This window comes from Camelus dromedarius, chromosome 5, assembly GCF_036321535.1.
Source record: "Camelus dromedarius isolate mCamDro1 chromosome 5, mCamDro1.pat, whole genome shotgun sequence".
Classification (NCBI taxonomy): domain Eukaryota; kingdom Metazoa; phylum Chordata; class Mammalia; order Artiodactyla; family Camelidae; genus Camelus; species Camelus dromedarius.
The window spans coordinates 30040248-30061467 of record NC_087440.1 but is presented as its reverse complement, the minus strand read 5'-3'; the positions used below and the strand labels follow the sequence as shown (position 1 = coordinate 30061467).

The window sequence follows — 21220 nt, the reverse complement described above, 5'->3', positions numbered from 1 at the left end:
TCTAATCCATTCTGACTAGCAGGGTCACTGTAGATGCGAAAACCACACACTCTCCTCTAATAGCGCAGGAGCATTGAAGTGGCCAGAACTGGGTTAGAACCCACAGGCGTCCTTCTCAGGGTTCAGGCACTCTCCCGCTTCTTCTCCAGATCTGGGACGCCTTCCAGCAGGGAGCAGCTGGCCGCCTCTCCCTGGTTTCCCTGGGAGAGATGTGGAATTCTGGCCTAAGCAGCTCCAGGCAGGAGAGAGAGCAGGTCCATTCCCCTCCCTCTCCCTGGATCACATGCGCCCTTTGCTAACCTCCAAGGGCTACTTGGTGAAACTGGCTCCCAAGGAGACAGGTAGGACTCGGGTGAGGTTCGGGCATCACTGCTATGGGGGCTTTCTCTGCTTCCTGTGGAAAGAAAGGCTCTCATAGGCAAAGGCTCACTCTGTGTAGCAGCCCTGAAAAGAGGGTGGCCTGTGTAATTCCCCACCCCTTCCACACGTTGTCCTTGCTCTCATGTGGACCGGAGCCAAGAGTTCCTCCCACCCTTCTCTTCTCAGAAGCCAAGCCCCTTTTCAGTCTGTATAAAGTCCACACTCCCAGGATCGGGTGTTGCAGACACTGCCTTCCACGCTCTCTCTCTGAGACCAAGCTAGAGACCCAGGTAAGCAAATCAAGAGGTGGTCTCAGGTGCTGCTTCTGCTTGAGGGTTGGAGAGGAGGGAAGCAGAGTGGGTGAGGGCAGCCCGAGAAAGCTTGGGGCAGGCAAACATCAGCTGGGGCACAGCTGGGGTCATGGATGGGGCATGCAGGCTGCCGAGGACCCATGGGGCTAGGGAAGGAGCAGCACCCCAACTTGAGGGAGGAGAGCCCCTTCCTTTGGAATACAGTGGCTTCCCTTTATGTGCCAGCGTCAGGCAGGGGTCGGGGCTACCCTTGTGTTGCAGGACAGCAGGGCTCTGTCAGCCCTGGTCCTGGATGAATACTGCGTGGTATCTCAGGGATACAATTTGGCTTATTCAAAATTTGGCTCATTTATTTCATGATTTATTCAAAAGCATCTTCTAATGAGCCACGTGAGCACTGGGTACAAATGTGAGAAAGGTGCTTTATTGTTCAAATGTATTTTGTAGGAAAAATACTTCTGTATTCAAAAATAGGACTGCTAGGATTTTTGGTCATTTCTGGGGTCACTACCCAGAAGGAAGCATGGCCTCTCTGTAAGGAGTGGGAGTAAAACTCGTGGAGAATTGCACCTGTGAATGCCTCATTACTGGGAAGAACTCACTGGGAGAGGGATGTCTTTCTGGTTAACCTGTGGGAGGTGGTAAGCCAGGGAGGGTGCAGGTGAGAGCTGGGGTTCTCTGGTGATGCTTCCTCCCACCCCTTTTCCTGGGTAGGCTCCCCCAGGAGTGTGAGGCAACCATGGTTCCGAAGTTCCCGGTCCTGTTCCTACTGCTGGTGCTGGGGTGGGTCCAGCCTTCCCTGGGCTCGGAAACAGCGGCCGAGAAGTTTGAGCGGCAGCACATGGACAGCTACAGCTCCTCCAGCAGCAACTCCAACTACTGCAACCAAATGATGAAGCGTCGGGAAATGACAGATGGATGGTGCAAGCCAGTGAACACCTTTATTCATGAGTCCCTGGAAGATGTGCAGGCCGTCTGCTCCCAGAAAAGCGTCACCTGCAAAAATGGGCAAACCAACTGCCACCAGAGCACATCCACCATGCACATCACAGACTGCCGTGAGACGGGCAGTTCCAAGTACCCCAACTGTGCATACAAGGCCAGCAATCTGCAGAAACACATCATCATAGCCTGTGAGGGGAACCCGTACGTGCCAGTCCACTTCGACGCTTCGGTGTAGGTGTCCATCTGAGGCTGGAGCAGCAAGATACCCCATTTCATCATGAAAGCATCTGTCTCTCCTCTCTTGCTTCCTTGCCCTCAGAGCAATTATCCAGCATGCACACATGCTTCCCTGGCCTCACATTGCCCCTGTGTGGTTTAGGGCTTGAGGGGTAGCTTGTGTGTTGGGGCCCATGTTACCCACTTCCCTGCTTCTTTCAATAAAACACAGCTGCAATCACCTGAATTCCTGATGCGGTCCCCACCTGGGAACTAACTGTATGTGTGATCACTTCCTGCCAAGGCTGAGAACCATGAGTCTCAGTAGCTTTGGTGAGAGGCGAATGGAATCCTTAAAGGCCACCTCTTCTGACTTGGGCTTTTTTTTGCTACTTTTTAAATTTTGCATGGAAGTGTAGTTCACTTACAAAGTTAGTTTCACAGCAAAGTGATTCAGTTATACATGCATACTTTTTCTTTACAGATTCTTTCCCACTATATATATTATTACAAGGTGTTGAATATACTTCCCTGTGCTACACCATAGGTCCTTGTCATTTATCTATTTTATTGACTCTTGTTTTTTCAGTGAACTGAGATCATTCCTTTCCCTGTAGGTCCCTTGATGTCCAATTATCGTTTTAAGGCGTGAGTTATTTTAGATAAAACGGGAGCTACAGTGTGGGACACTGTCATGCTGGGTGAGCTGACAAAGGGTGAAGCTCAGACACAAAAATCTCTCGCACAAGGAAGGACAGTGTGAACCTGGGAAGACCCTGCTAGGGCCACAGGTAGGGACGTGGAGTGTGTGAAATTATGACCCTAAATTTCCATGTTCCTTTTTTTATTTTTTGTTTTTTTGAGTGAGCTATTACTAAGTCAGAAAAATGGTCCTTTCTTACTTGGAAAGTTGGAACCTCCCGTTTAGCAGGGACTTCAGAGATCATCAGGAGGGAGGATAAGCAGATTTCAGCTTGTGTACTGACTCTCACTGGGCAATGCCTGCCTAGCATGCTGGAGGAAAATGCCTACACTAGGATGTTCTGGAGTGGCACCTCCCCGAAGGCACGGGGGAGGTGAGGAAGTAGGTGCCACCCACTGGCATCCCTGACCAAGTGTAACCTCCCCAACTTTCATAGAGGAGCAACTGGAATCTCAGAAAGGTTAAGTGACCTGCTCGTGGCCACTGCTACTTAGTGGCATGACTGAGACTAGATTCTATTCAGGGAGGATATTCCCCAGTGTCCTTCCTTCCCCAAGGGCCCTGGAGTCACAGCTTTCTCTGCTTCAGCTCGCTGGGGGCTCTCACAGGTTCCCACTGGACTTGGCCTGTGAGTCAGCTCACTTCTCAGCCACCCTTCCTCACATTCACTGAAAAGACTAGACTCGACTTCTGTCATCACGCAATCATTTCATACGACCCTCTGATTGCACTTGCATCTAGCTCCTGACAAGGTCATACAACTAGAGAAAAGTCCTACTTCCAACCAGTGTGACCAGTTCTGTCCTTGTCTTTGCGTACTACATTTGTAAAAGTTGAAAGTGACTGTGTTTTTAGGTAAAGGCAATGCTTAGCCCTGGGGCTTCTGTAAGAGGAAGAAAGACTGCATTTGAGAGGGGTCGGCCAGCTATCCCTGCATTTCTGTGGCAATGGGGATCTCTCTCCTACAAGCAGTGAGGATGGAGGGAGGGAAAAAGGGAAACTTTAAATTTCTAGATCTATTTCCTCGAGACAGAATTTTTCTTACATTCATCTCCCCCGTGTTCCCAAACCCAGAGCTCATTTTCCCACATGCTAGTGCTAAGAGAACACTTTATTGGAGCTTTTTTGAACACACACTTGCAGTTTTGCTGCATCTATTCTGCACATTCACCAGCTCTGGCTTCTGGGCCCCCGCACCTTGTGGGCCACAGGACCATAGTGTGCCTCCATCGGGGGAATAAACTGATAGGTGATGACAGATGGTCCAGGAGCAGACCTGCACAGCCAGGGAGCTGGTGTGGGTGGCAGGTGGTGGGTGGGAAGTGCTCTGGAAAGGAGGACACTGAGAGGGGAAAGGCTGAGTCTTGGCCCAAACATGGTGAGGGACAGTCGAGAAGGGTCATCTGAGGACAAATCAGAGGTCTCTGTTCCTTGGGGCAGCTATTATTCCCCACAAGTAAAGGAGTACTAGCCTGTTCCAGGAGACTAACCCAGGCAGGTGAATCTTAAAATTGAGGTGCTAACATGGGAAGATGGGTTCCTGCTTAAAGACACAAATGATCATATCCAGTGATTCTTTGAAGAAGGATAATGTTAATTTTCAGAAGCTTCCTCAGACCAAACATGCTCCCGGATTCTGCATTCTCGGTGGACAAGGAAACACATCGCAGCAGCCCAGCTCCCCCGCGCCCCCGCAGCTCTGTGTGTACCCACAGAACCACAGCGTCTTCTGTCTCTGCTGGGCTGGTCTTCTCCTGCCTCTCTGTGTGGTAAACTCTCCCTTCAATTCCAGCAGCCGGCAGTCCCCCAGCCCAGCCCTTCCCCAGGCAAAACACAACCACCATGCACACCTTAGATGAGTCCTTCAATCACCAGAGTAAATGATCACCCCATCAGGTTCTTTCTTTCCAAGTGCCCCCACTCCAGTATTTGCACTTTGAGCTTTCTCTCTAACTGTGAATGAATGGCTGCTCCCAATGCCCACTCTGGCTCCCTGGGCTGATTCAGCCCTCACAGAGTATGTACTCCTGCAATTCCTCCAGTCAGCCAAGACACTTGGAGATATAAAACACCATCAGTTCTTTCCTCCACACGTTTCTTTACACAGCTGCTGTCTGTAAAATCCCCCAGCCTCTGGTAGGCACCAAATAACTGTTGTCATAAGAGCAGACTACATGTTCACTTTATACGTTGTATCCTTACCTCAGAAAAGCAGGCAAAGTGCAATGAAAGACCTCAGTACACACAAGCCTCACCATGCTTGGCTTCTTGGCGGTTCTTATTTGTGAAATGTCTCTAAATTTGGACACATCAGACTTTTTCCCATATGACTGAATTTGGGTTATGCGTTTTTGCATCATTTATTTACTTATGAACAAGCTACACAACAATGGTGTGCTATCTCATACCTCAGAGCTACCTGAGTGGCTGTGTCCCAGGCTCTAGTCCTCAGTGACACCTTGAATAAAGCTGAAACTTACAACTCTTCTGCTGCGTGTCTTTCTTTAAATCGCTAAGTATGATGAAAATATAACAAGACTTAGCAAAATTAAATATATGTATAACTTGGAAATTCCACATCTCCGTGTACCTACGAGGGAGATCATGTCACCCAGAGGTAAAATTTTGCCACATGTGCACACAGAGAAATGTACACAGACATTTGTTGCAACACTGCTCGTTGGAGTGAAAATTTGAGAGCATCCCAAATATCGACCAAGAGACGACTGATAAGTAAATGATGGTTTATTAATCCAAAGAAAAATATAATACATCTGAAAAAATAAAAGAACAAGAAAGACACATTTTAATACTAATGTGTGTTAAAAACACTGTTGAGTGAACAAAAAAATCAAGTTGCAGAATGATTTCTACCATACAATGGCATTTGGATAAATTTATTTTTAAATTGCACATGGAAACACTGTATAATGTTTATGAAGTAAAAGTGTCAAAATAGGGCTGGAGACACTCTAAATTTATGATTTCATTTAAGAAGAATTAAGAGGAATGGGAGTGGAGGGAGGAATAGAATGGACTCCAGTGTTTTTGTATTTTTCTAAGAGTAAGCATGTGGAACACAATATTTATTCATTTGAGCACCATATATTAGTTTGTATTGGTCTACATTGTTTAATTTTTGAAAAGTAATAAATCACATTAAAAATGAAATGAGTGCATGAGAGAGGGCAAGAGTAGGCTTTTCTAAAGTCCATCACGAAGTGTGAGGCGCTCTGGATTTCCCCTCCTCACGAGCATCCGCTTCTGCCTTCCCCTGAGGGTCTTTGGCCCCGCTCCTGCCACCCCACACCCCTGCAGGCTTGCCTCAAACGTGCACATCACTTCTTCTGCTTGTGTTGAGTGACTGATTGATTAGTATTCCTTTTTTTTAATTTTTATTTTTTTGATTTACTATGTTGTATTAGTTTCCTGTGTACAGCATAGTGATTGCAGCATAGTGATTCCATTTATTCCATATATATATACAGAAAGAGAGAGATTCTTTTTCATTGAGGGTTATTACAAGATATTGAATACAGTTTCCTGTGCTATACAGTAGGACCTGTTTTTTTAAATTTATTTTATGCATAGTATTTTCCATCAGCCAATCCCATACTCTCAATTTATCCCTCCCTCCCTGCCTTCCCCCCATAGCCACAATTTGTTTTTTTATCTCTGTGAGTGTCTTTCTGTTTTGTAAATAGGTTCATTTCGGTCATATATTAGATTCCACATATAAATGATATCATATGACGTTTGTCTTTCTCTGTCTGACTTACTTCAAAAAATATGGAAGGCTTCAGGAATTTGTGTGTCATCCTTGTGAGGGGGTCATGCTAATCTTCTCTGAATCGTTGTAATTTTAGTATATGTGCTGCAAAGGGGAGCGAACTTTTCTGTTTCTATTGACCCTATCTAGACTGTATGGCTTTAAAAACAATTTACAGATTAAAAAGATGACTTCAGCAAAAATATTCATAGTATTGAATTTTTTCAATAAAATCCTCTTCGACTGTACACTTCTTTTCCCCAGTGGAACTAAGTAAAGTACCAACTAAGGCAGGAAGTAAAGCAGTAGGAGTGGCCTCACATCCTCTAGTCAGCATAACATTTTAAAAAGTGCAGTGTCCTCTGACCTGATACTCAATTTCTTTTCCCACACCCTGTGGGTAGGAGACATGTATTGGGTTGTCTACTTAGCTCATTTTCCCTGGGAAACGTGGCATCTCTAAGCCAGGGCAACCCTCCCGGCACCAGGCCTGGTCTCGGGATGCCGCTGCAGACACAGACCCTGAGCCCCCCCGGGTTACCCGTGTCTTTTGAGTCTCATGTATTTGTAGGGATCCCACATGTACATGTGTAATTAAAATTGCTTTTCTCCTGTAACGCAGCAAAGTTCTAAGGCTGAAAATACAGAGGCCTGGACCCTTCTTTGCCCTCTTCCCTTCTGTCTGCCTTCAAAACACTGAGCTCCAAAGCAGAAAACTGTCTGATATCCTCGTCACTCTAATTCTTCCAACACCCTCCCTTTCCCTTCTCTGGGAACCAGGAAAATCAACAAAAGCAAAGAAAAATCAGAAAAGATCATAAGAGAATTTGTGCCAAGTGAGAATGAAAGTGATGGAAACCTCAAACAACCTTATCTAAGTGCACAGGAACCAACGCATAGGGAGGGTCGCCCTTCTGAGGAGGGTCACAGGCCACAATGTAGCACTTGTACTCGGCAGCCTCTCGGTAGCGGCAGTCAGGGTACCTGCCCGCAGTGAGGCTGCACTGAGTCAGGTGAACGGGCTTCGGATCCTCGTGGCAATTGTTTTGGCTGTTCTTATATGTGATGTTTGGCGAATCACAGGCAGCAGCCACATCCTGGAAGGAGGTGTGCAGAAAGGTGTTTTCAGGCTTACAGTGCCGGGTGTAACTATTGACAACACTCATCGCCTTGTTACACGGGAGAGGCCTCGGCTGTATGTGCTGAATTTCAAACCATCGAGCCCTGGTGAGACCCTCAGGCAAAGCACAAAGGGGAGGCACTGCCCACCATAGTCCCAGCAGCAACACGAGGAGAAGGCGTCCCAGAAGCCATGGCCCCATCTTTTCTGTGTAAGAAGAGAGAAGATGATGGTGACAGAGAAGAACAGGAGAAGCTGTTACAGAAATGACAGGCCAGCCAAGAAACAAGCACCATTCGGAGGGTTGGAGTACTCAGATTTATTACACCAGCGGGCTCAGAGGGGCTTCTGCTCCGAAGCCCTGAGCACCTCCAAATCATGCGCATGAGGTTTTATACGGTTAATTACAAGCTTGGGGTATTCGGCCAATAGGCATGGAACAGCTTTAGCAGCATCATTATCACAAAAGTAGAGGCAGGGAGGCAGCAAACCAACATTTCAAGGCCCAATATGTCTCTCTGAAAATCCAGCTGGCTAGCAAAAAAAACAAAAACAAAAAAAAAAACCATGAACAGGGAATCAGTAAACCAACACTAATTAACTTAGATTTACAAGTCAGCCCAGTAGAACTTAGATCAGTAATACGAGACCTGTTACACTTAGATGTGAGTTAGCTTGTAAGCCCAGCCCGGCTTTTCTTTCACAAAGCCATAGGAGCAAAATTATTACTCACAACCATTTAGATTTTTATTCTGCCTCTTAACATTTCATCAGTTTTTTTTTTTTTAAACCGTCTTCTTTCTCAGTTGAGTCTCACAATTCTGTGAAGAAACTGAAGCCCAGTGAGGAGGCATTTGAGGTAAGATGACCTTTCCTGATTGGTAGAACTCACTCTTCTCTTTGTCCTGTACTCCTGCTTTTGATGGTCCCCGTGTCAGAAACCTTGTCTCTTCCCTCTTTGCTCCTGAAATGTTTACCTCCAGCTGTTTGACCCGGACCTCCCGGCCACCTTCACAGCTCACTCTCCCCAGCCCTCAGGCTCCACCTCTTACCAGGTCTCCACGCTGGGGCTCCCATGGAGCCAGAAGTGGTGCTTAGTCCCAGGCTCCGAGGCTTGTCTCTTGTTCCCCCAGGCTTGCCCGGGCTGCCCGCGTGCAGCAGGGGAGGGGCTCTGAGCCCCAGGCAAGAGAAACCCAGCGCTTGGAAGATGAACTTCTTGTGCACAGTGGGGATGATACTCTTACCCTTTCCAAATGGCTGTTTAAAATAGTATCAGTAACACTGGACACAGGAAGAGTAAGGCTACTTAAAGAAACGATGAGACTCAAAACAGAGTTCTAGGACCTGATCACTTCCTGATATGGGTTGCTGCTTCCTTCCTGAACTGAAGTTTCAGTTTTTGAAGTTTCATGATTTCCGTTCCTTAGGAGAAACTATGCGTGAAAATCTCATGTAATAACTGCCCTGTACTTGGTAAAGTAAGTTTCAACAAGAGATTTGAATTATTCCTTTATGTGTGTGTTTGTTGGGCCAATTACTGGGCTACTCAGATTCAGGAGCTCATGATCTAATGAAAGAAACAGTCAGGTAAATGAGCAAATACATTTTATACATACACACACACATACACACACACACACACATATACATATATTTTTTTTAACTTTGTTTATTCTTTCTTTGTAAATTTTTTTGTAGGGAGGGAGGTAATTACATTTGTCTATTTATTTACTTATGTATTTAATGCAGGTACTGGGGATTGCACCCAGGACCTCATGCATGCTAACCATGCACTCTGGCACTGAACTCTAACCTCCCCAGTTACGTATTAATAAACATAAACAGCACTTGCAGCTGCGATGGAGGTAACTGCAGCTCCTCAGGAAGTGTGAGGAGACAGGAGAGAGGAGGTATTTTTAGAGAGCACAACACTGGAACCGAGTTTTGAGGATCAACTAGAAGTTAGATGAAGAGGATGGTAAGGGCATCCCAAAGAGGAAGCTGTGTGAAGAGAACCACACATATGAAGGGAAAGGACGAACTTAGGGGATTTACCTCTTAAATCTGCACTTACCTTTCCACTGGTGCTAAAATGCCCTTATTCAGAATCTTATTGTCTCCTAAAGGGCTCACATAAAAGGTTCCTACATGGACCCTCTGCCTTTAACCTCTTTTCTTTCCAATCTATCTGACATATTACTTCCAGATTAGTATTCTTGGAGCATGAAGATAACAGTGGAATGCTCTTGCCCCATGCTTTTCATGGCTCCAATTATCTTTAGGATAAAAACTACTTGTTTATAGGAAAGTTGCAGGATACAAGGCTAATATACAAAAATAGATTGCTTTCATAAATCCCAGCAATGAATAACAGGAATTTGAAAGAAAAAAACCGAACATATTAGCAACAAAGAAAAATGAAGTACTTAGGTATAAATCCAATAAAATATGTACAAGATTAATATGAGGAAAACGATAAAATTCGGATGAAATAATTCAAAAGTAGAGCTAAATAAATGGAGAGATATCCCATGTTTATGCTAAAGGAAACCAGAATATGTCACCCCAACATATGGCTCTTTGACATAAAAACTATTTTGCACTGAAGGCAAGTGAGAAGCATTAAGTACAGAAAGATCTCCTTTTTTGTCTAATGGCAGAAAAATTAATTCTCCTTTCACTGGAGATGGACTCTTATCTGCCTAGAGAGGGCGCCAGAGGAAACTAACCCCTATCTTTCTAGTTCCGTCTTCATCATTTAATACCCATAGACCAAACCCCTTTGTCATGACAAGTCTTCATAAATGTATTGTTTCTTTGACTAAAAGATATAAAAGCTTCCTGCTCTATGCACTTAATTTGGATTTTCATTGTCATCTGAACACTCCCATGGACATGTAAGCATTTAATAAAATATGTGTGCTTTCCTTCTATTGATCTGCCTTTGTCAGTTTAATTTTCAGACCCAGCCAGGGACCCTCACAGTGTGTGAAGGAAAAGTTTTTCTTCTAAGACAATGACTTTATTCCCTTGAGAAAACTTTTCCAAAGAATAACAAATCCTACTGTAAACTGTAGACTTTAGTCAATAACAATGTATTAATATTTGTTGATTAATTGTAAGAGAAGAACCACAGTAATGTAAGATGTTATAATAGGAAAAGTGTGTGCTGTGTGGCTAGGGGAGGGGGACAGGCATATGGGAACTCTCTGTACTTTCTACTCAGTTCTTCTCTAAATCTAACATTGCTCTGAACAAATAAGTCTTTTAATCTGAAAACATTTTTGTAAGATGTGTGTCTGCCGAGCACTCACCTGTCTTCTTCTGCAGCCTTATGTGTTAGGACAGACGTCCTTCTCCCTACAGTTCCACAGCTTGATAGCACCCCCAGGCCACTGCAGCAGAAAACAGCATCAGCATCCCTGGCTAGGGGTCCTCCAAGCCTGGCCTCACATCAGAATTGCCCATGAAATGACTTAAAGGCCCAGAACCCAGGCCTGCTGAATCAGAGTCTTGGGCACTGAGGTCTTTGCATATCTTTGTTTGGTTACCTGTGTAGTGATTCTGTTCCCCATTCTTAGTTGAGAACTGTTCTTCTTGGCTGATACTGATTTTCACCCAATTTCCAAGTTCTCAAGACTGAGGTTATAACTGATTCCTGAGATACAGCTTCCACTTTGTCTTAAATCAGGCAGGTGATTTCCTGTCGCTGTAATGACTAAGGTGTAGGAGAGATGGGAAAAGGTAAGAATGGGAGAATCTAACTCTGTTATCTGTCTCTCATATGTAATCCCAAATCTTGGAAGTGTAAGAGAGAAAAAATATCTTTTCCTTCTACCCTTCTAAATTCTCACCCAGCCCCCTGTAACAAAAGAGATTAGTAACAGAAAAGCATACACAGTTATTTCATTTAATCTGAACATGGCACAGGAACCTTCCTTAAGAAGTGGTTAAACCTGAGCCTTTTAATGCCAGGTTTTATAAGGAATGGGAAGTCACGGAAAGATGGGAAAGAACAAAGGGTCCAAGCTAAGTGTAGTGAACTGGGAGAAACTTGCAAGGCCTACTCACTGAGATTCTGTCTTCAGAGATAAGGATGCTCCTTGCCCCTTAGGTATAGGGAGGGCTCCTCACATATGAAGATCTTATGATCTGCTTCAGCAGGTCGGAAATTGCTTGCTGCACTACCTGCCATCTCTTGAATTCCTTCAGCTTGAAATATTCAGTCTGGCAAGGTGCCACATTCTGGAGCAACGTGTCCTGAATCCCATCAGACACTCCCTGTGTAGGGAATGGACGCTGGTGGTTGGCTTGGCCCTTGTGCCAGCCCGGCAATTCTAAAGCAAGTTCAGGGCATCTGCCGTGTCTCCACTCTGGAGTCTCTATGTAGACATATCTATGTCTTCTGCACATCCTGGCCCAGCTGGGAGTGGACAAGGCCTCGGGCCTGTTACTTGGTCTACTTCATTCTCTAGACCTTTACACGCTTGCTGACGGCGAAAGTAACAGTCTCAAGCACTTGTCACTGAAATAACAGAAGACCAGTGTCTTGTCTTTAACAGTTACTTCTTATAGCAATTACCACTCATATTCAGACCTCTCAGAACACTCCCTCTCCCATGGTTACCAATGTATTTCTGTGTCAGGCATCAGGCCAGTGAGTGCCCAGAACAGTGAGTCAGAGGCTGAAGCCAAGTGATGAGTTCCAAGTTCCTTTGTGAGGTTTCGTTTTATTGTTTCTGCAGAGCTGAAGTCCTGACACTCAAGATGGCCTCCAACCCTTAGCCCACTGGTCAGTTTGGGCATGTGATACCATTTCATTTTTGTCCAATTGCTTGGTCATACTGTTTCTTGTGACTCCCTCTGTCCTTTTCACACCAGTCATAAGGACCTCTATTTCTTGAACAAGTCCTCAATTTTCTGTATCTTCTGACAGGAAAGATTTCCCAAGACTTGGAAATGGACAAAAGAGGTTACTGGGAGTCCTCTCAGTGGAGGAGGATTTATCCAGCAGACCCTCAGGGGATGAGCAGTTACTGTGCAGGGTAGACCTGCAGGGTAGAAATGAACTTATGTAAAGCTGATAACAACGCATGTATATCCTGTTCATAACAGTGCAAATGTACGTAGTCCAGCAGAGACTGTCATTTTCTGTAAAGCAAAATCACATTTGAACTGTTTTTGGCATCCTACTGATTTCCTCATTAGTTAATGAGTTGAAAAAATGGATTTATTCATCAGTTTATTCAATGACATGAGTTTATTTTTTAAAACTTTCATGAGAGCCACAGTTTTAACTTAAAATTTATTTATTTATTAATAAAAAAATTTATTCTTTAACACTTGATATGTTTACAGGTATTATTTCTTCTTTCTGGAATATCCTTTCTCACCTCATCTGACTGGCTGCTTACCCATCTTTCTAGGCTGTGCTTGAAACAGCAGGACCCTGTGGGGACCTTCCTTGTACAAATCCTTTCTGTGTCCCCCATTTCTTGATGCAGGAAATTAACTTCATTCATCCTCTGTGACCTTCTTAGAAAAATCTTAAAAAAATGTTTTAAGATTAAAAGACTTATTTGTTCACAGCAATGTTAGATGTAAAGAAGAATTAAATAGAAAGTATAGAGAACTGCCGTATGTCTGCCCCCTCCCCTAGCCACACAGAACCCAAAGGGCAGATTCAAACAGTTGCTAATCAGGGAAGGGAGGGAATGCAGAGACAGGGGACGATGAATCAAGAAATAATAGCGCAGCCTTGCGACAGGGACCTGGTTCCACCTCAAGGAATATATAACAATATCTTTGAGTCCTTCTGCAGGAACTAAGGCCCCCACCCAGGTGGAGGATGGTAACTTCAAGCTGAGCACAAGATTCCTGGAACACTGCCCTGTTACCTAACTTCTGACCAATCAGAAGAAAGACCCACACCCTGAACCTGTACCCCCAGATTTTCCCTATAAAAGCTTTTCCCCGAAAATCATCATTAAGTTGGGTTTTTTGCGCACGTGCTGCCTGTCCACCTTGCTTGGCTCTGCAATAAACCATTCTCTGCTCAAACTCCAATCTTTCAGTGTGTTTCGCCTCACTGTGCATCAGATACATGAACTTTTGTTTAGTTACATTCTCATATATCCTCTCCTGAGCTGTCCCCTCTCCAGGCACAGAGCAGCTCTCCCAGCCTGAATTTGATCAGGCCTTACTAGCACTCACTATTCCATTTTATTGTTAAACTAGAAATATACCAAAGTATAATTGAAGGGTAAATTTGGCTAGAAGACTTCAGATCTGCTGTCTTATTCTTCTACTCTTTGCTCCAGCTCTTCAAAGCAGGATGACTTTTACTAACCGCACATTTACACAGTGTTTTTCCCTCCTTCCTCCTAACTGAGTTCTAACTTGAGCTCCCTGCTGGCTTTGAGGGAAGGGTCTCTTAGGGGGGGCAGGGGGGGATAATTTGGCTCATTTATTGGGTGGATGTACTGGGGGTTGAACCCAGGATCTCATGCATGTTAGACATACACTCTACCACTGAACTGTCCCTTCCCCACTTCTAATTGAGTTAGATTTTCTCTGTAGGGCAAATTGCCTTTCAGGTACTCACAAGACCATATGGAGCAAACAGGAAAGCATACCTCCCACATCTGGAATGGAAATTTAGGGATTTTGATCTTGGGTATGTTGTCGGAAGATCAGCCTCACAGAAGGCTAGTGCCTACAAAACTGTGAACCCATCTTGGGGATGGGGTGGGTGGTTATGAAGCCATAGCTCAAACAATAAAGCATGGATCACAATCAACAGAATCATTTTCTCATCAGAAGACTTAGAATGGCGTCATGATACCTCCGGGTGACCCATTCTATAGAGGCCGGCGGTTGTCACTTTTTTTGATCTCTTTATCTCCTAAGCACTCAAGGAGTGGTCTTCTTGGTATTTAGCCTACTTTGTAAGGTAGCAGTTCTATGACCTTCTCCCTGGAGATGGACTCAGAGACCAAGCATGATTACAGCATTTGATTACTGGAATAAAACAGAAACAGTCAGATCAATAGCTTTAGTGTTAACAGTGGGCCTGAAACTGTGAGTAGCAACCGGTCAGTCAGATCAGTTGACCGTTGTAAGGGCGAGCATAGGAATAAGCAATCATTTAGCCTAAATGTGACCATTGTATTAATCCTTCTTCAGGTATAAGTGACTTTATGGCTGGTAAAACCAGATTTCTTCAATATTTGAGGGGAAGGATTTGAGGATTATAACATGTAACATTCACAATGCAAGATGAGATAGACATTTTCTCAGGATACAGAACAAAAGGGAAAGATGGTGCAGCAAGCCACCTCTTCCTTTGCCCCTGGCATACCACTCAGCACCAGCAGCATGGATGTGATCACAGTGCTGTGTTAGATCAGAAATAAACTTTGTGTAACAGGATATATGCAGTTATTATCATTTTGATGCATGTTGTGAAAATATCTATCTTCAAATAAGACCTGTGAACAATGTCTTTGTTCTAGATAATGCCAACTCCTGACATATGGGCTATACCAGGTGGCCAATGAAAGCTGAAATTTTGCCAGCTGGAGTGTCTCTACTTTAATATAAATTACTTTGGGATCACCAATCCTAGTTGGTAAAATGAGTTTTGACTAGTTTTAATGGTATCATTTGTAGTTAGGTGCATATGTGTGGTATTTCTATGGTAGCCACTAGAGCAATGGACATAAACTTCTATTAGAATTTGATGAAAGCCATCGATTTGCTGTCTAAAAATCGAAACATACCAAAATGAATTTGTTACTGGGAACAGGGAAATAAGAATTACCTCAGTTCTTAGTACCAGAAAAAAGATTTTTGAGGAGAGACAGAAATCATGATAGAAGCAAGACTTTGATTACTGAAGTAAATACAATAGTGAAAGAAGGAACACTCCTGAGAATAGGGAACGGGCCAATGCAAGAGAGGGAAAACCGTGCCCTCCTTTTCCTTGTTTTTATCTCCTGGATTGAAGTTTCCATAGCTGAAATGTGCATGGCGTATTTCTGGAACTGCTGGTAAGATTGCTATTAAGAGAAAAGTAAAGTGAGTGACAGGAGATGAGCTTAGGGAGGTTGGCAGAGGTCGGATTATGATGATTATGTGCTTGAACCTGAGCAGGACCTTTCAGGGCCCTCCTGGGTACAAAAGCCTTTCTGTTTTCTCATTTGTAGGTGTTCCCTGAGCTCAACAGCAAATAGCAGAAACTTGCGTGGGAACAAAGAAAGAGGTACTGGAGTCTGTCCTTGGAGATGAAGCAGCCAGCTGTACGATAAGAGAAATGCCCTCCCTTTCCATCAGCTGGGCACTTCCTTCCCCTTGGTGTTAATTAGCCAGGGTCAGTACACCTGCCTAACCACCCTCTCCCTGGCCCTGCACAGTCCTCTCTCTAGGAGGACCAGCCCAGCATCCCAAGGGCCTGGGATGCCAGGTGCCTTCATACCTGCTGGACTCATCTTCCCCTTGTTTCTCACCTGCCTGGTTCTGGGTATCTCCCCACACACCATCCCCTCCATGCACATGCTCATGCACAGTTTCCTTGGAGAATTTATGGGGTGTCAGGAAATGTATCCCTCTATTCCAAAAAGGAATCCATCTATATCCACCTTTTTTCTTGAAGTTCTTCAATAAGATTTAAAAAAATTATATTCTGTATTTGGAATAAGTCTTAAAATATATATTCAATTTTACTGAATTCCGAATAGTTCTGGATTTTTAAAGATAAAAGAAGAGAGGGAACAAGGAGCTTCTGCATAGATATGTGGAAGAGATGTGAAGGGGAGGAAGCTCAGAAAGAGGAACTGAGACTTGAAGACAGAATAGAGCTTTGCAGAAGTTACACCCCTGCCCTTCCTGTGCTCGCAAATACCCGCAGACCCAGCCTACTTCCTCCACATGATTGTCTGAGAATCAACTCACAAGTAGGTATGTCCAAAAACTTTCAGTGTCTGAGACAAAGGGAGGGAGGGGAGAGGAAGAGCCCCCAGACGAAGGGAACTGAAGATGGTGATCTCCAGAAATTAACACGAATTGTAAACCAACTATACTTTAATTAAAAAAAAAAATAGTTCTCTAACTCTGCCTTCCTCCCTGCAGTTGCCCAGCTCTGCACCATGACCTCTTATTGATCAGTGTTAACCAGGGAGTGGCCCGAGTTGAGACAGTCAAGGAAAAGGAGTCTGCGGCCAGGACTGAGCTTTCTACAAGACAGGAAGAACTAGTGGTGGGAGAAGTGCTGGTCATCATCTCAGCTTAACCTCCATCCCTGTCCTTCCCACTCTCCATACAATCAATCATTAAAAACAATAATCTTACATCTTAGGCTTAGACTCACATGTGGGAAAGATGCGTTGTAGGATGTCATCACGGCAGTTCCTGTATTTCACCTCTGTGGTTACCTGGGTTGTGCAGATCCACGGTGGGAAGGGTCAGGGGCAGCACGGGCTTCAGGTATCTCTTTGGATACGTCCTCCATCCTTCCCTTGCCACCCTCCCGTTTCGATCACTGATCGACCCCTTTTCCTTCCTCCATGTTTCTATCCTTTCCTGTTCTAATTTTCTTCTGCTTCCTTTTGTTCTGAGTTTGACAAGGAACCCTGGGACACTGTTCTCTGTGTGTGTATGTCTGTGTGTATGTGTGTGTTTGTGGGCGCTGTGTTGAGCCTTTGGAGCCAGCCTAATGGCAGAACATCCTTGGGAGTTTCTGCACCTTCCTTGTAAAACAGCCTCACCCTCTACCTAAAGTCTTCCTTGCTTTGTCAAAATCATGTGGAAATGAAGAAAACCACTCAGATGGGAACAAAGAAACTCTATTTATTCAGTAAACTTACTATAGAAGGACATCAACCACTGTCACTTGCGTTTGGCAAAGACTCAGTTGTGAGGAATTAGGAAAGCTCCATGGTAGAAAAATGGGAGGCCTTCAGAAGGTGTACCCTGAGTGGAGGCTGTTGGCATGGAGCTGGAGGTGGGTTGCCCAGAAGCCAGACAACTTTGTGATTGGATAGACGTGCATATTTGGTGTTCTCCAGTTGGTCCTAATTTGAGGTTTTAGGGACAAAAATTAGGGAAACTTTCAGTTATTCATCACGTCCTGGCTAACCCAAAGGCCAGCAGCCAACCTGTTTTGCCACAGGGGTTCTTGTTTGGCTTTCTGGACTGGTGTGCTCTGTAGAGTGGGTTGGCTTTCTGGATTTATTGCTGCTGATTTGGGGTCAAAGTTTACCTTCATGTATAATCTGGCCATTGTTTGTTTACCCATTTCATCGCTCTGACCCTCTTTTTGTTTATTCTCTCATTTCCAACAAGTTGACCAATTTAGGGAAAGCTAGAATTCCAGATCTTCATTGTCCAGAAACAGTTTGGTTAACTTCATAGTCAACTGTATTGCAAGATCTTCCTGATCCTTCTATTGTATCATCATGGTGGTCATCTGAGGAGAGAGCGGCTGTGGAGAAGCATTTAAGATTCTGGATAAAATGCAACAGACCAGTATAATGACCACTCTCACTAAAAGAAGAATAATTAATAGTCCCTCTGAGGTACTTCAAGACCAGGAAGCCCAACTGGCCAACCCAGGCCAACAGAACAAATCCCATAGACCATGAGGATCAACCTTAGACATCCAAATGTCTTCTTCTTTAGAGCAATGGATAGCCTGTTAGACTTGCCTATTTCATGGACAAGTACTGCAAGAAGTATTAGCAATGGCATAGACATCACCATGACTGGCCCACAAGAAATCTAAAGCAATGTGATTGTCCATCACTGCTCATACCGATGAGCTGAGACTGATGTGTATTCCATCTAGGGCAGACGTGGTATCATTCATAACTTCTGCCAGAGTTAGTAGTAGGTTTCTTAAAGTCTTCTATTTTGTGATTCCCACTGATGAGAACACTACTCTGATTATTCACATAAAAATTGAGCCAGCAATTCCCCCAAATATTGTTCCTGAATACTGCAGAATGGCCCCATCTGGATTTGATAACTAAATTGGAATTTCCAGCCTTGGCGATTTATAGAGTTAGGGTCTCTGTATACAAGCAAATCTTGGAGTACTATTCCTAACGTTCATGAGGTATTAGTCTGCGGCAAACAGGACCATGCATCCTGATCCCAAAGGAAGTATTATCCAGCGGGGACACATGGAGATCCAGGAAAAAGGGAGTTATTCATGCCATGAGGTTGGAACCAAGGCCTTACATCGTATGTTTGGTTTGCTGCTAGTCTCTTCCAGGTGTTAAGAGTTGGGCTCATCACCCTACAAAGACGGCTGAGCTCAAATTTAGAATTATCTAGGGTCTGGAAAGAGATTTTAATAATTTTTTTCCCCCTGGGAGAGAGGGACACTAGGAAAATCACCAGATGAATTGTTTAGAGTCAATTATCCATCTAGGTGCAGGTAGAAATGCCACCAACTGTGATTGCTTGTGGCCTCACTGATGGTATCAGAATTTCCAGTAGATTTGTAAAACGTCGTGAGTATTTTGACAGAGGTTGCGTTGAATGTTTAGATTCCTTTGGATAGTACGGCCATTTTGTTAATGTTGATTCTTCCAATCCAAGAGCACAAGACATCTTTCCATTTCTTTGTATCATCTTCAATTTCATTCATCAATGTTTTACAATTTTCAGAGTATAGGTAACCTCCTTGGTTAATTTATTTCTAGGTATTTTGTTGTTTTTGATGCAATGGATATGTTTATGTCAGTTAGAAAATTGTGGGTTTTGCAGTGAAAAAGAAAAGTGAATGAAAGTCTGCAAATTGCAAAATATCCTTCTCATGGGTGAGTTGTGTTCCATTACATTTATATGCTGCATCTTCCTTATCCATTCATCTATTGATGTGCACTTAGGATGCTTCCTGATCTTGGCAGTTATAAATAAAGTGTGGAAAGCATTGTTTCTAAAGAAAGGGATATATCTCAATTAAAAATACTTTACTACTAAAAGATGCTGACACATACTTGGCAGGGCACGTCCCAGGGGCTCAGCTGAGACCTGGGACTTGGCCCTTCTTATACCCCACATCTGTTTTCCTGTATCAGAAGCTTCAAGAAGTTTTGAAGCTGGAGCTCCTGCCCAAAGGAAAGGAAATCAAGGGTAAGGCTATAGTAAGGATGTGTTTTTGATGGTTTCCATGAAGCTGAATGAAAACCCCAAGGGCCTGTCCAGTTTGCCACGCACAAATAGGTAAAATGACTTGGTATAGTTCGGGAAGCCTAGGAGGGGGTAAGCTATTGAAGAACCGTATTCGGGTGACAGAAGTCTTGTTCATATTTGAACTGTGATTCTGAAATCTTGTTGGACCAACTCCTTGGAATTCTGGCAATGGAAAGGTGCCAAAAGAATCACTACTTGTGTGCAGCCACACCCAACTTGGTAGGACTCACCTGACAAACCATCCCATCAGGCACCTTGAGGGCAGGCCCTGTAATTTATCGCTGCATTCCGTTGTTGAATGAATGAATGAAGAAATTCTAAATTGCTGTTGTGGGTACCCACTCAGATCAACAGATTTGATATGAAGGTTATTTTAAATGGAAGATATTTGAGCCTCAGCAGATGCCAAAAGATTCTTTCTCGGAGCTTCCCTTATCTGAATAAAAGCAAGGTCTTCTGAGAGCAAAGCTGCTATAAATCCCCTCTTGGGTGGGTTTTACATTCAGGAAGAAAACAAACCACTTGAACTTGAATAGACACACCTTATCACAAACTATTTTATGTCCTATCTGTTCCCCTAAAAGCTCATTTATCTTTCCTTAAAAAAAAAGAAAAACAAACACATTTATTTCCTATACAATCTGTATCTGTCCCGATCCCATGCCACCTCCATCTTTCCTCTGTTAATTTGTTGAGGGAACCACTTCTTTTGTGCTCCTCCATGTGCGAATGAATAAATTCTGTCAGTTCTTCTGTTAACCTGTCTTTTGTCAGTTAATTTGCAGGACCCTTGACCTGAACGTAAGTATGTAGTACAGAACAAGCTTTGTTTTGTTGGAGATTTACAGGGACACCACGACCTAGCCCACGGGGATGGCTGCAAGAACAAAGAATGCCTGCAGCAAGAAGATTACAACGATCAACCACTCCCCTCCCTTATTTTCCCTCCCCCTCCCTTATTTTTTCATAAAAGGAGCCTGTTTTCTGACTAGAGCAGGATGGTTCTCCAAGACTTTTGTCTGCCATCCTCTCTGTCTGCCGGCTTTCCGAATAAAGTTGCTATTCCTTGCCCAACACCTTGTCTCCCGATTTTCTGGCCTGTCCTGTGGTGAGCCGAACGAGTTCGGCCTCAGCAACAAGCAGGGAGATGAAAAGTTTTCCTTCCAACACTACTCAGGAGGGTATGAGTATCATTTAAAGACTATGAGACAAACAAGGCCTGGGTGGAGTGTCGGGGCTTTGCAAAGTATGGAAACATGGAACTAACACACCACGACTTCCTTGGCATCACTGTTTCTTCCAAATTTATGCACATGAGCAAATAGTGTCAACTTTACCAAAGATTTCTTGGATATCATGTGGCAAAGCAATTTTAAAATTCTGCCTTAGTGGGGAGGGTATAGCTCAGTGGTAGAGTGGGTGCTTAGCTTGCACCAGGTCCTGAGTTTAATTCCCAGCACCTTCACTGAAAATAAATAAATAATCCCAAGTACCTCCACCTACCAAAAAAAAAAAAAAAAAAAAAAAAAGTAAAAATGCCCCCTTGAAGAATTCTCTTCTTCCCACCAAGTTACCTCTCTTCTCTCTTCCCCCTTCCG

The 21220-nt window shown here is 44.0% G+C and overlaps 2 protein-coding genes and 1 non-coding gene across 4 annotated transcripts; 1 reads left to right on the top strand and 2 right to left on the bottom strand.

Moving 5' to 3' along the window:
• Positions 1-125: 125 nt before the first annotated feature.
• Positions 126-2079, top strand: RNASE1 (ribonuclease A family member 1, pancreatic). Its single transcript, XM_010990210.3, has 3 exons — positions 126-254; positions 547-650; positions 1386-2079. The coding sequence occupies exon 3, from the start codon at positions 1411-1413 to the stop codon at positions 1849-1851; it is 441 nt and encodes a 146-aa protein (XP_010988512.2). The 5' UTR covers positions 126-254; positions 547-650; positions 1386-1410; the 3' UTR covers positions 1852-2079.
• A 3242-nt stretch (positions 2080-5321) lies between these two features.
• On the bottom strand, positions 5322-8999 carry LOC105097634 (ribonuclease K6). 2 transcript variants are annotated; one of them, XM_064485783.1, is made up of 2 exons: positions 8477-8772; positions 5322-7631 (listed from the first exon to the last, which is right to left on the bottom strand). In XM_064485783.1, exons 1-2 carry the CDS (start codon positions 8499-8501, stop codon positions 7165-7167), a joined length of 492 nt encoding a protein of 163 aa, XP_064341853.1. In that variant the 5' UTR covers positions 8502-8772; the 3' UTR covers positions 5322-7164. The 2 variants fall into 2 exon arrangements, 1 of the variants encoding a protein (XP_064341853.1); XR_010380899.1 differs by lacking the exon at positions 5322-7631 and adding an exon at positions 7724-7958 and having other exon boundaries at positions 8477-8999.
• Positions 6319-6425, bottom strand: LOC116153786 (U6 spliceosomal RNA). The gene has a single exon (XR_004137665.1). It is a non-coding gene; the product is annotated as a U6 spliceosomal RNA (small nuclear RNA).
• Positions 9000-21220: the final 12221 nt, after the last annotated feature.

Coding starts and splice junctions, on each gene's coding strand:
- RNASE1 (XM_010990210.3), top strand. CDS start 1,411: ATGGTTCCGAAGTTCCCGGTCCTGTTCCTACTGCTGGTGCTGGGGTGG.
- LOC105097634 (XM_064485783.1), bottom strand. CDS start 8,501: ATGGGAGCCCCAGCGTGGAGACCTG. Junction 7,632..8,476: donor AGCCCCAGCGTGGAGACCTG/GTAAGAGGTGGA, acceptor CTTCTTACACAG/AAAAGATGGGGCCATGGCTT.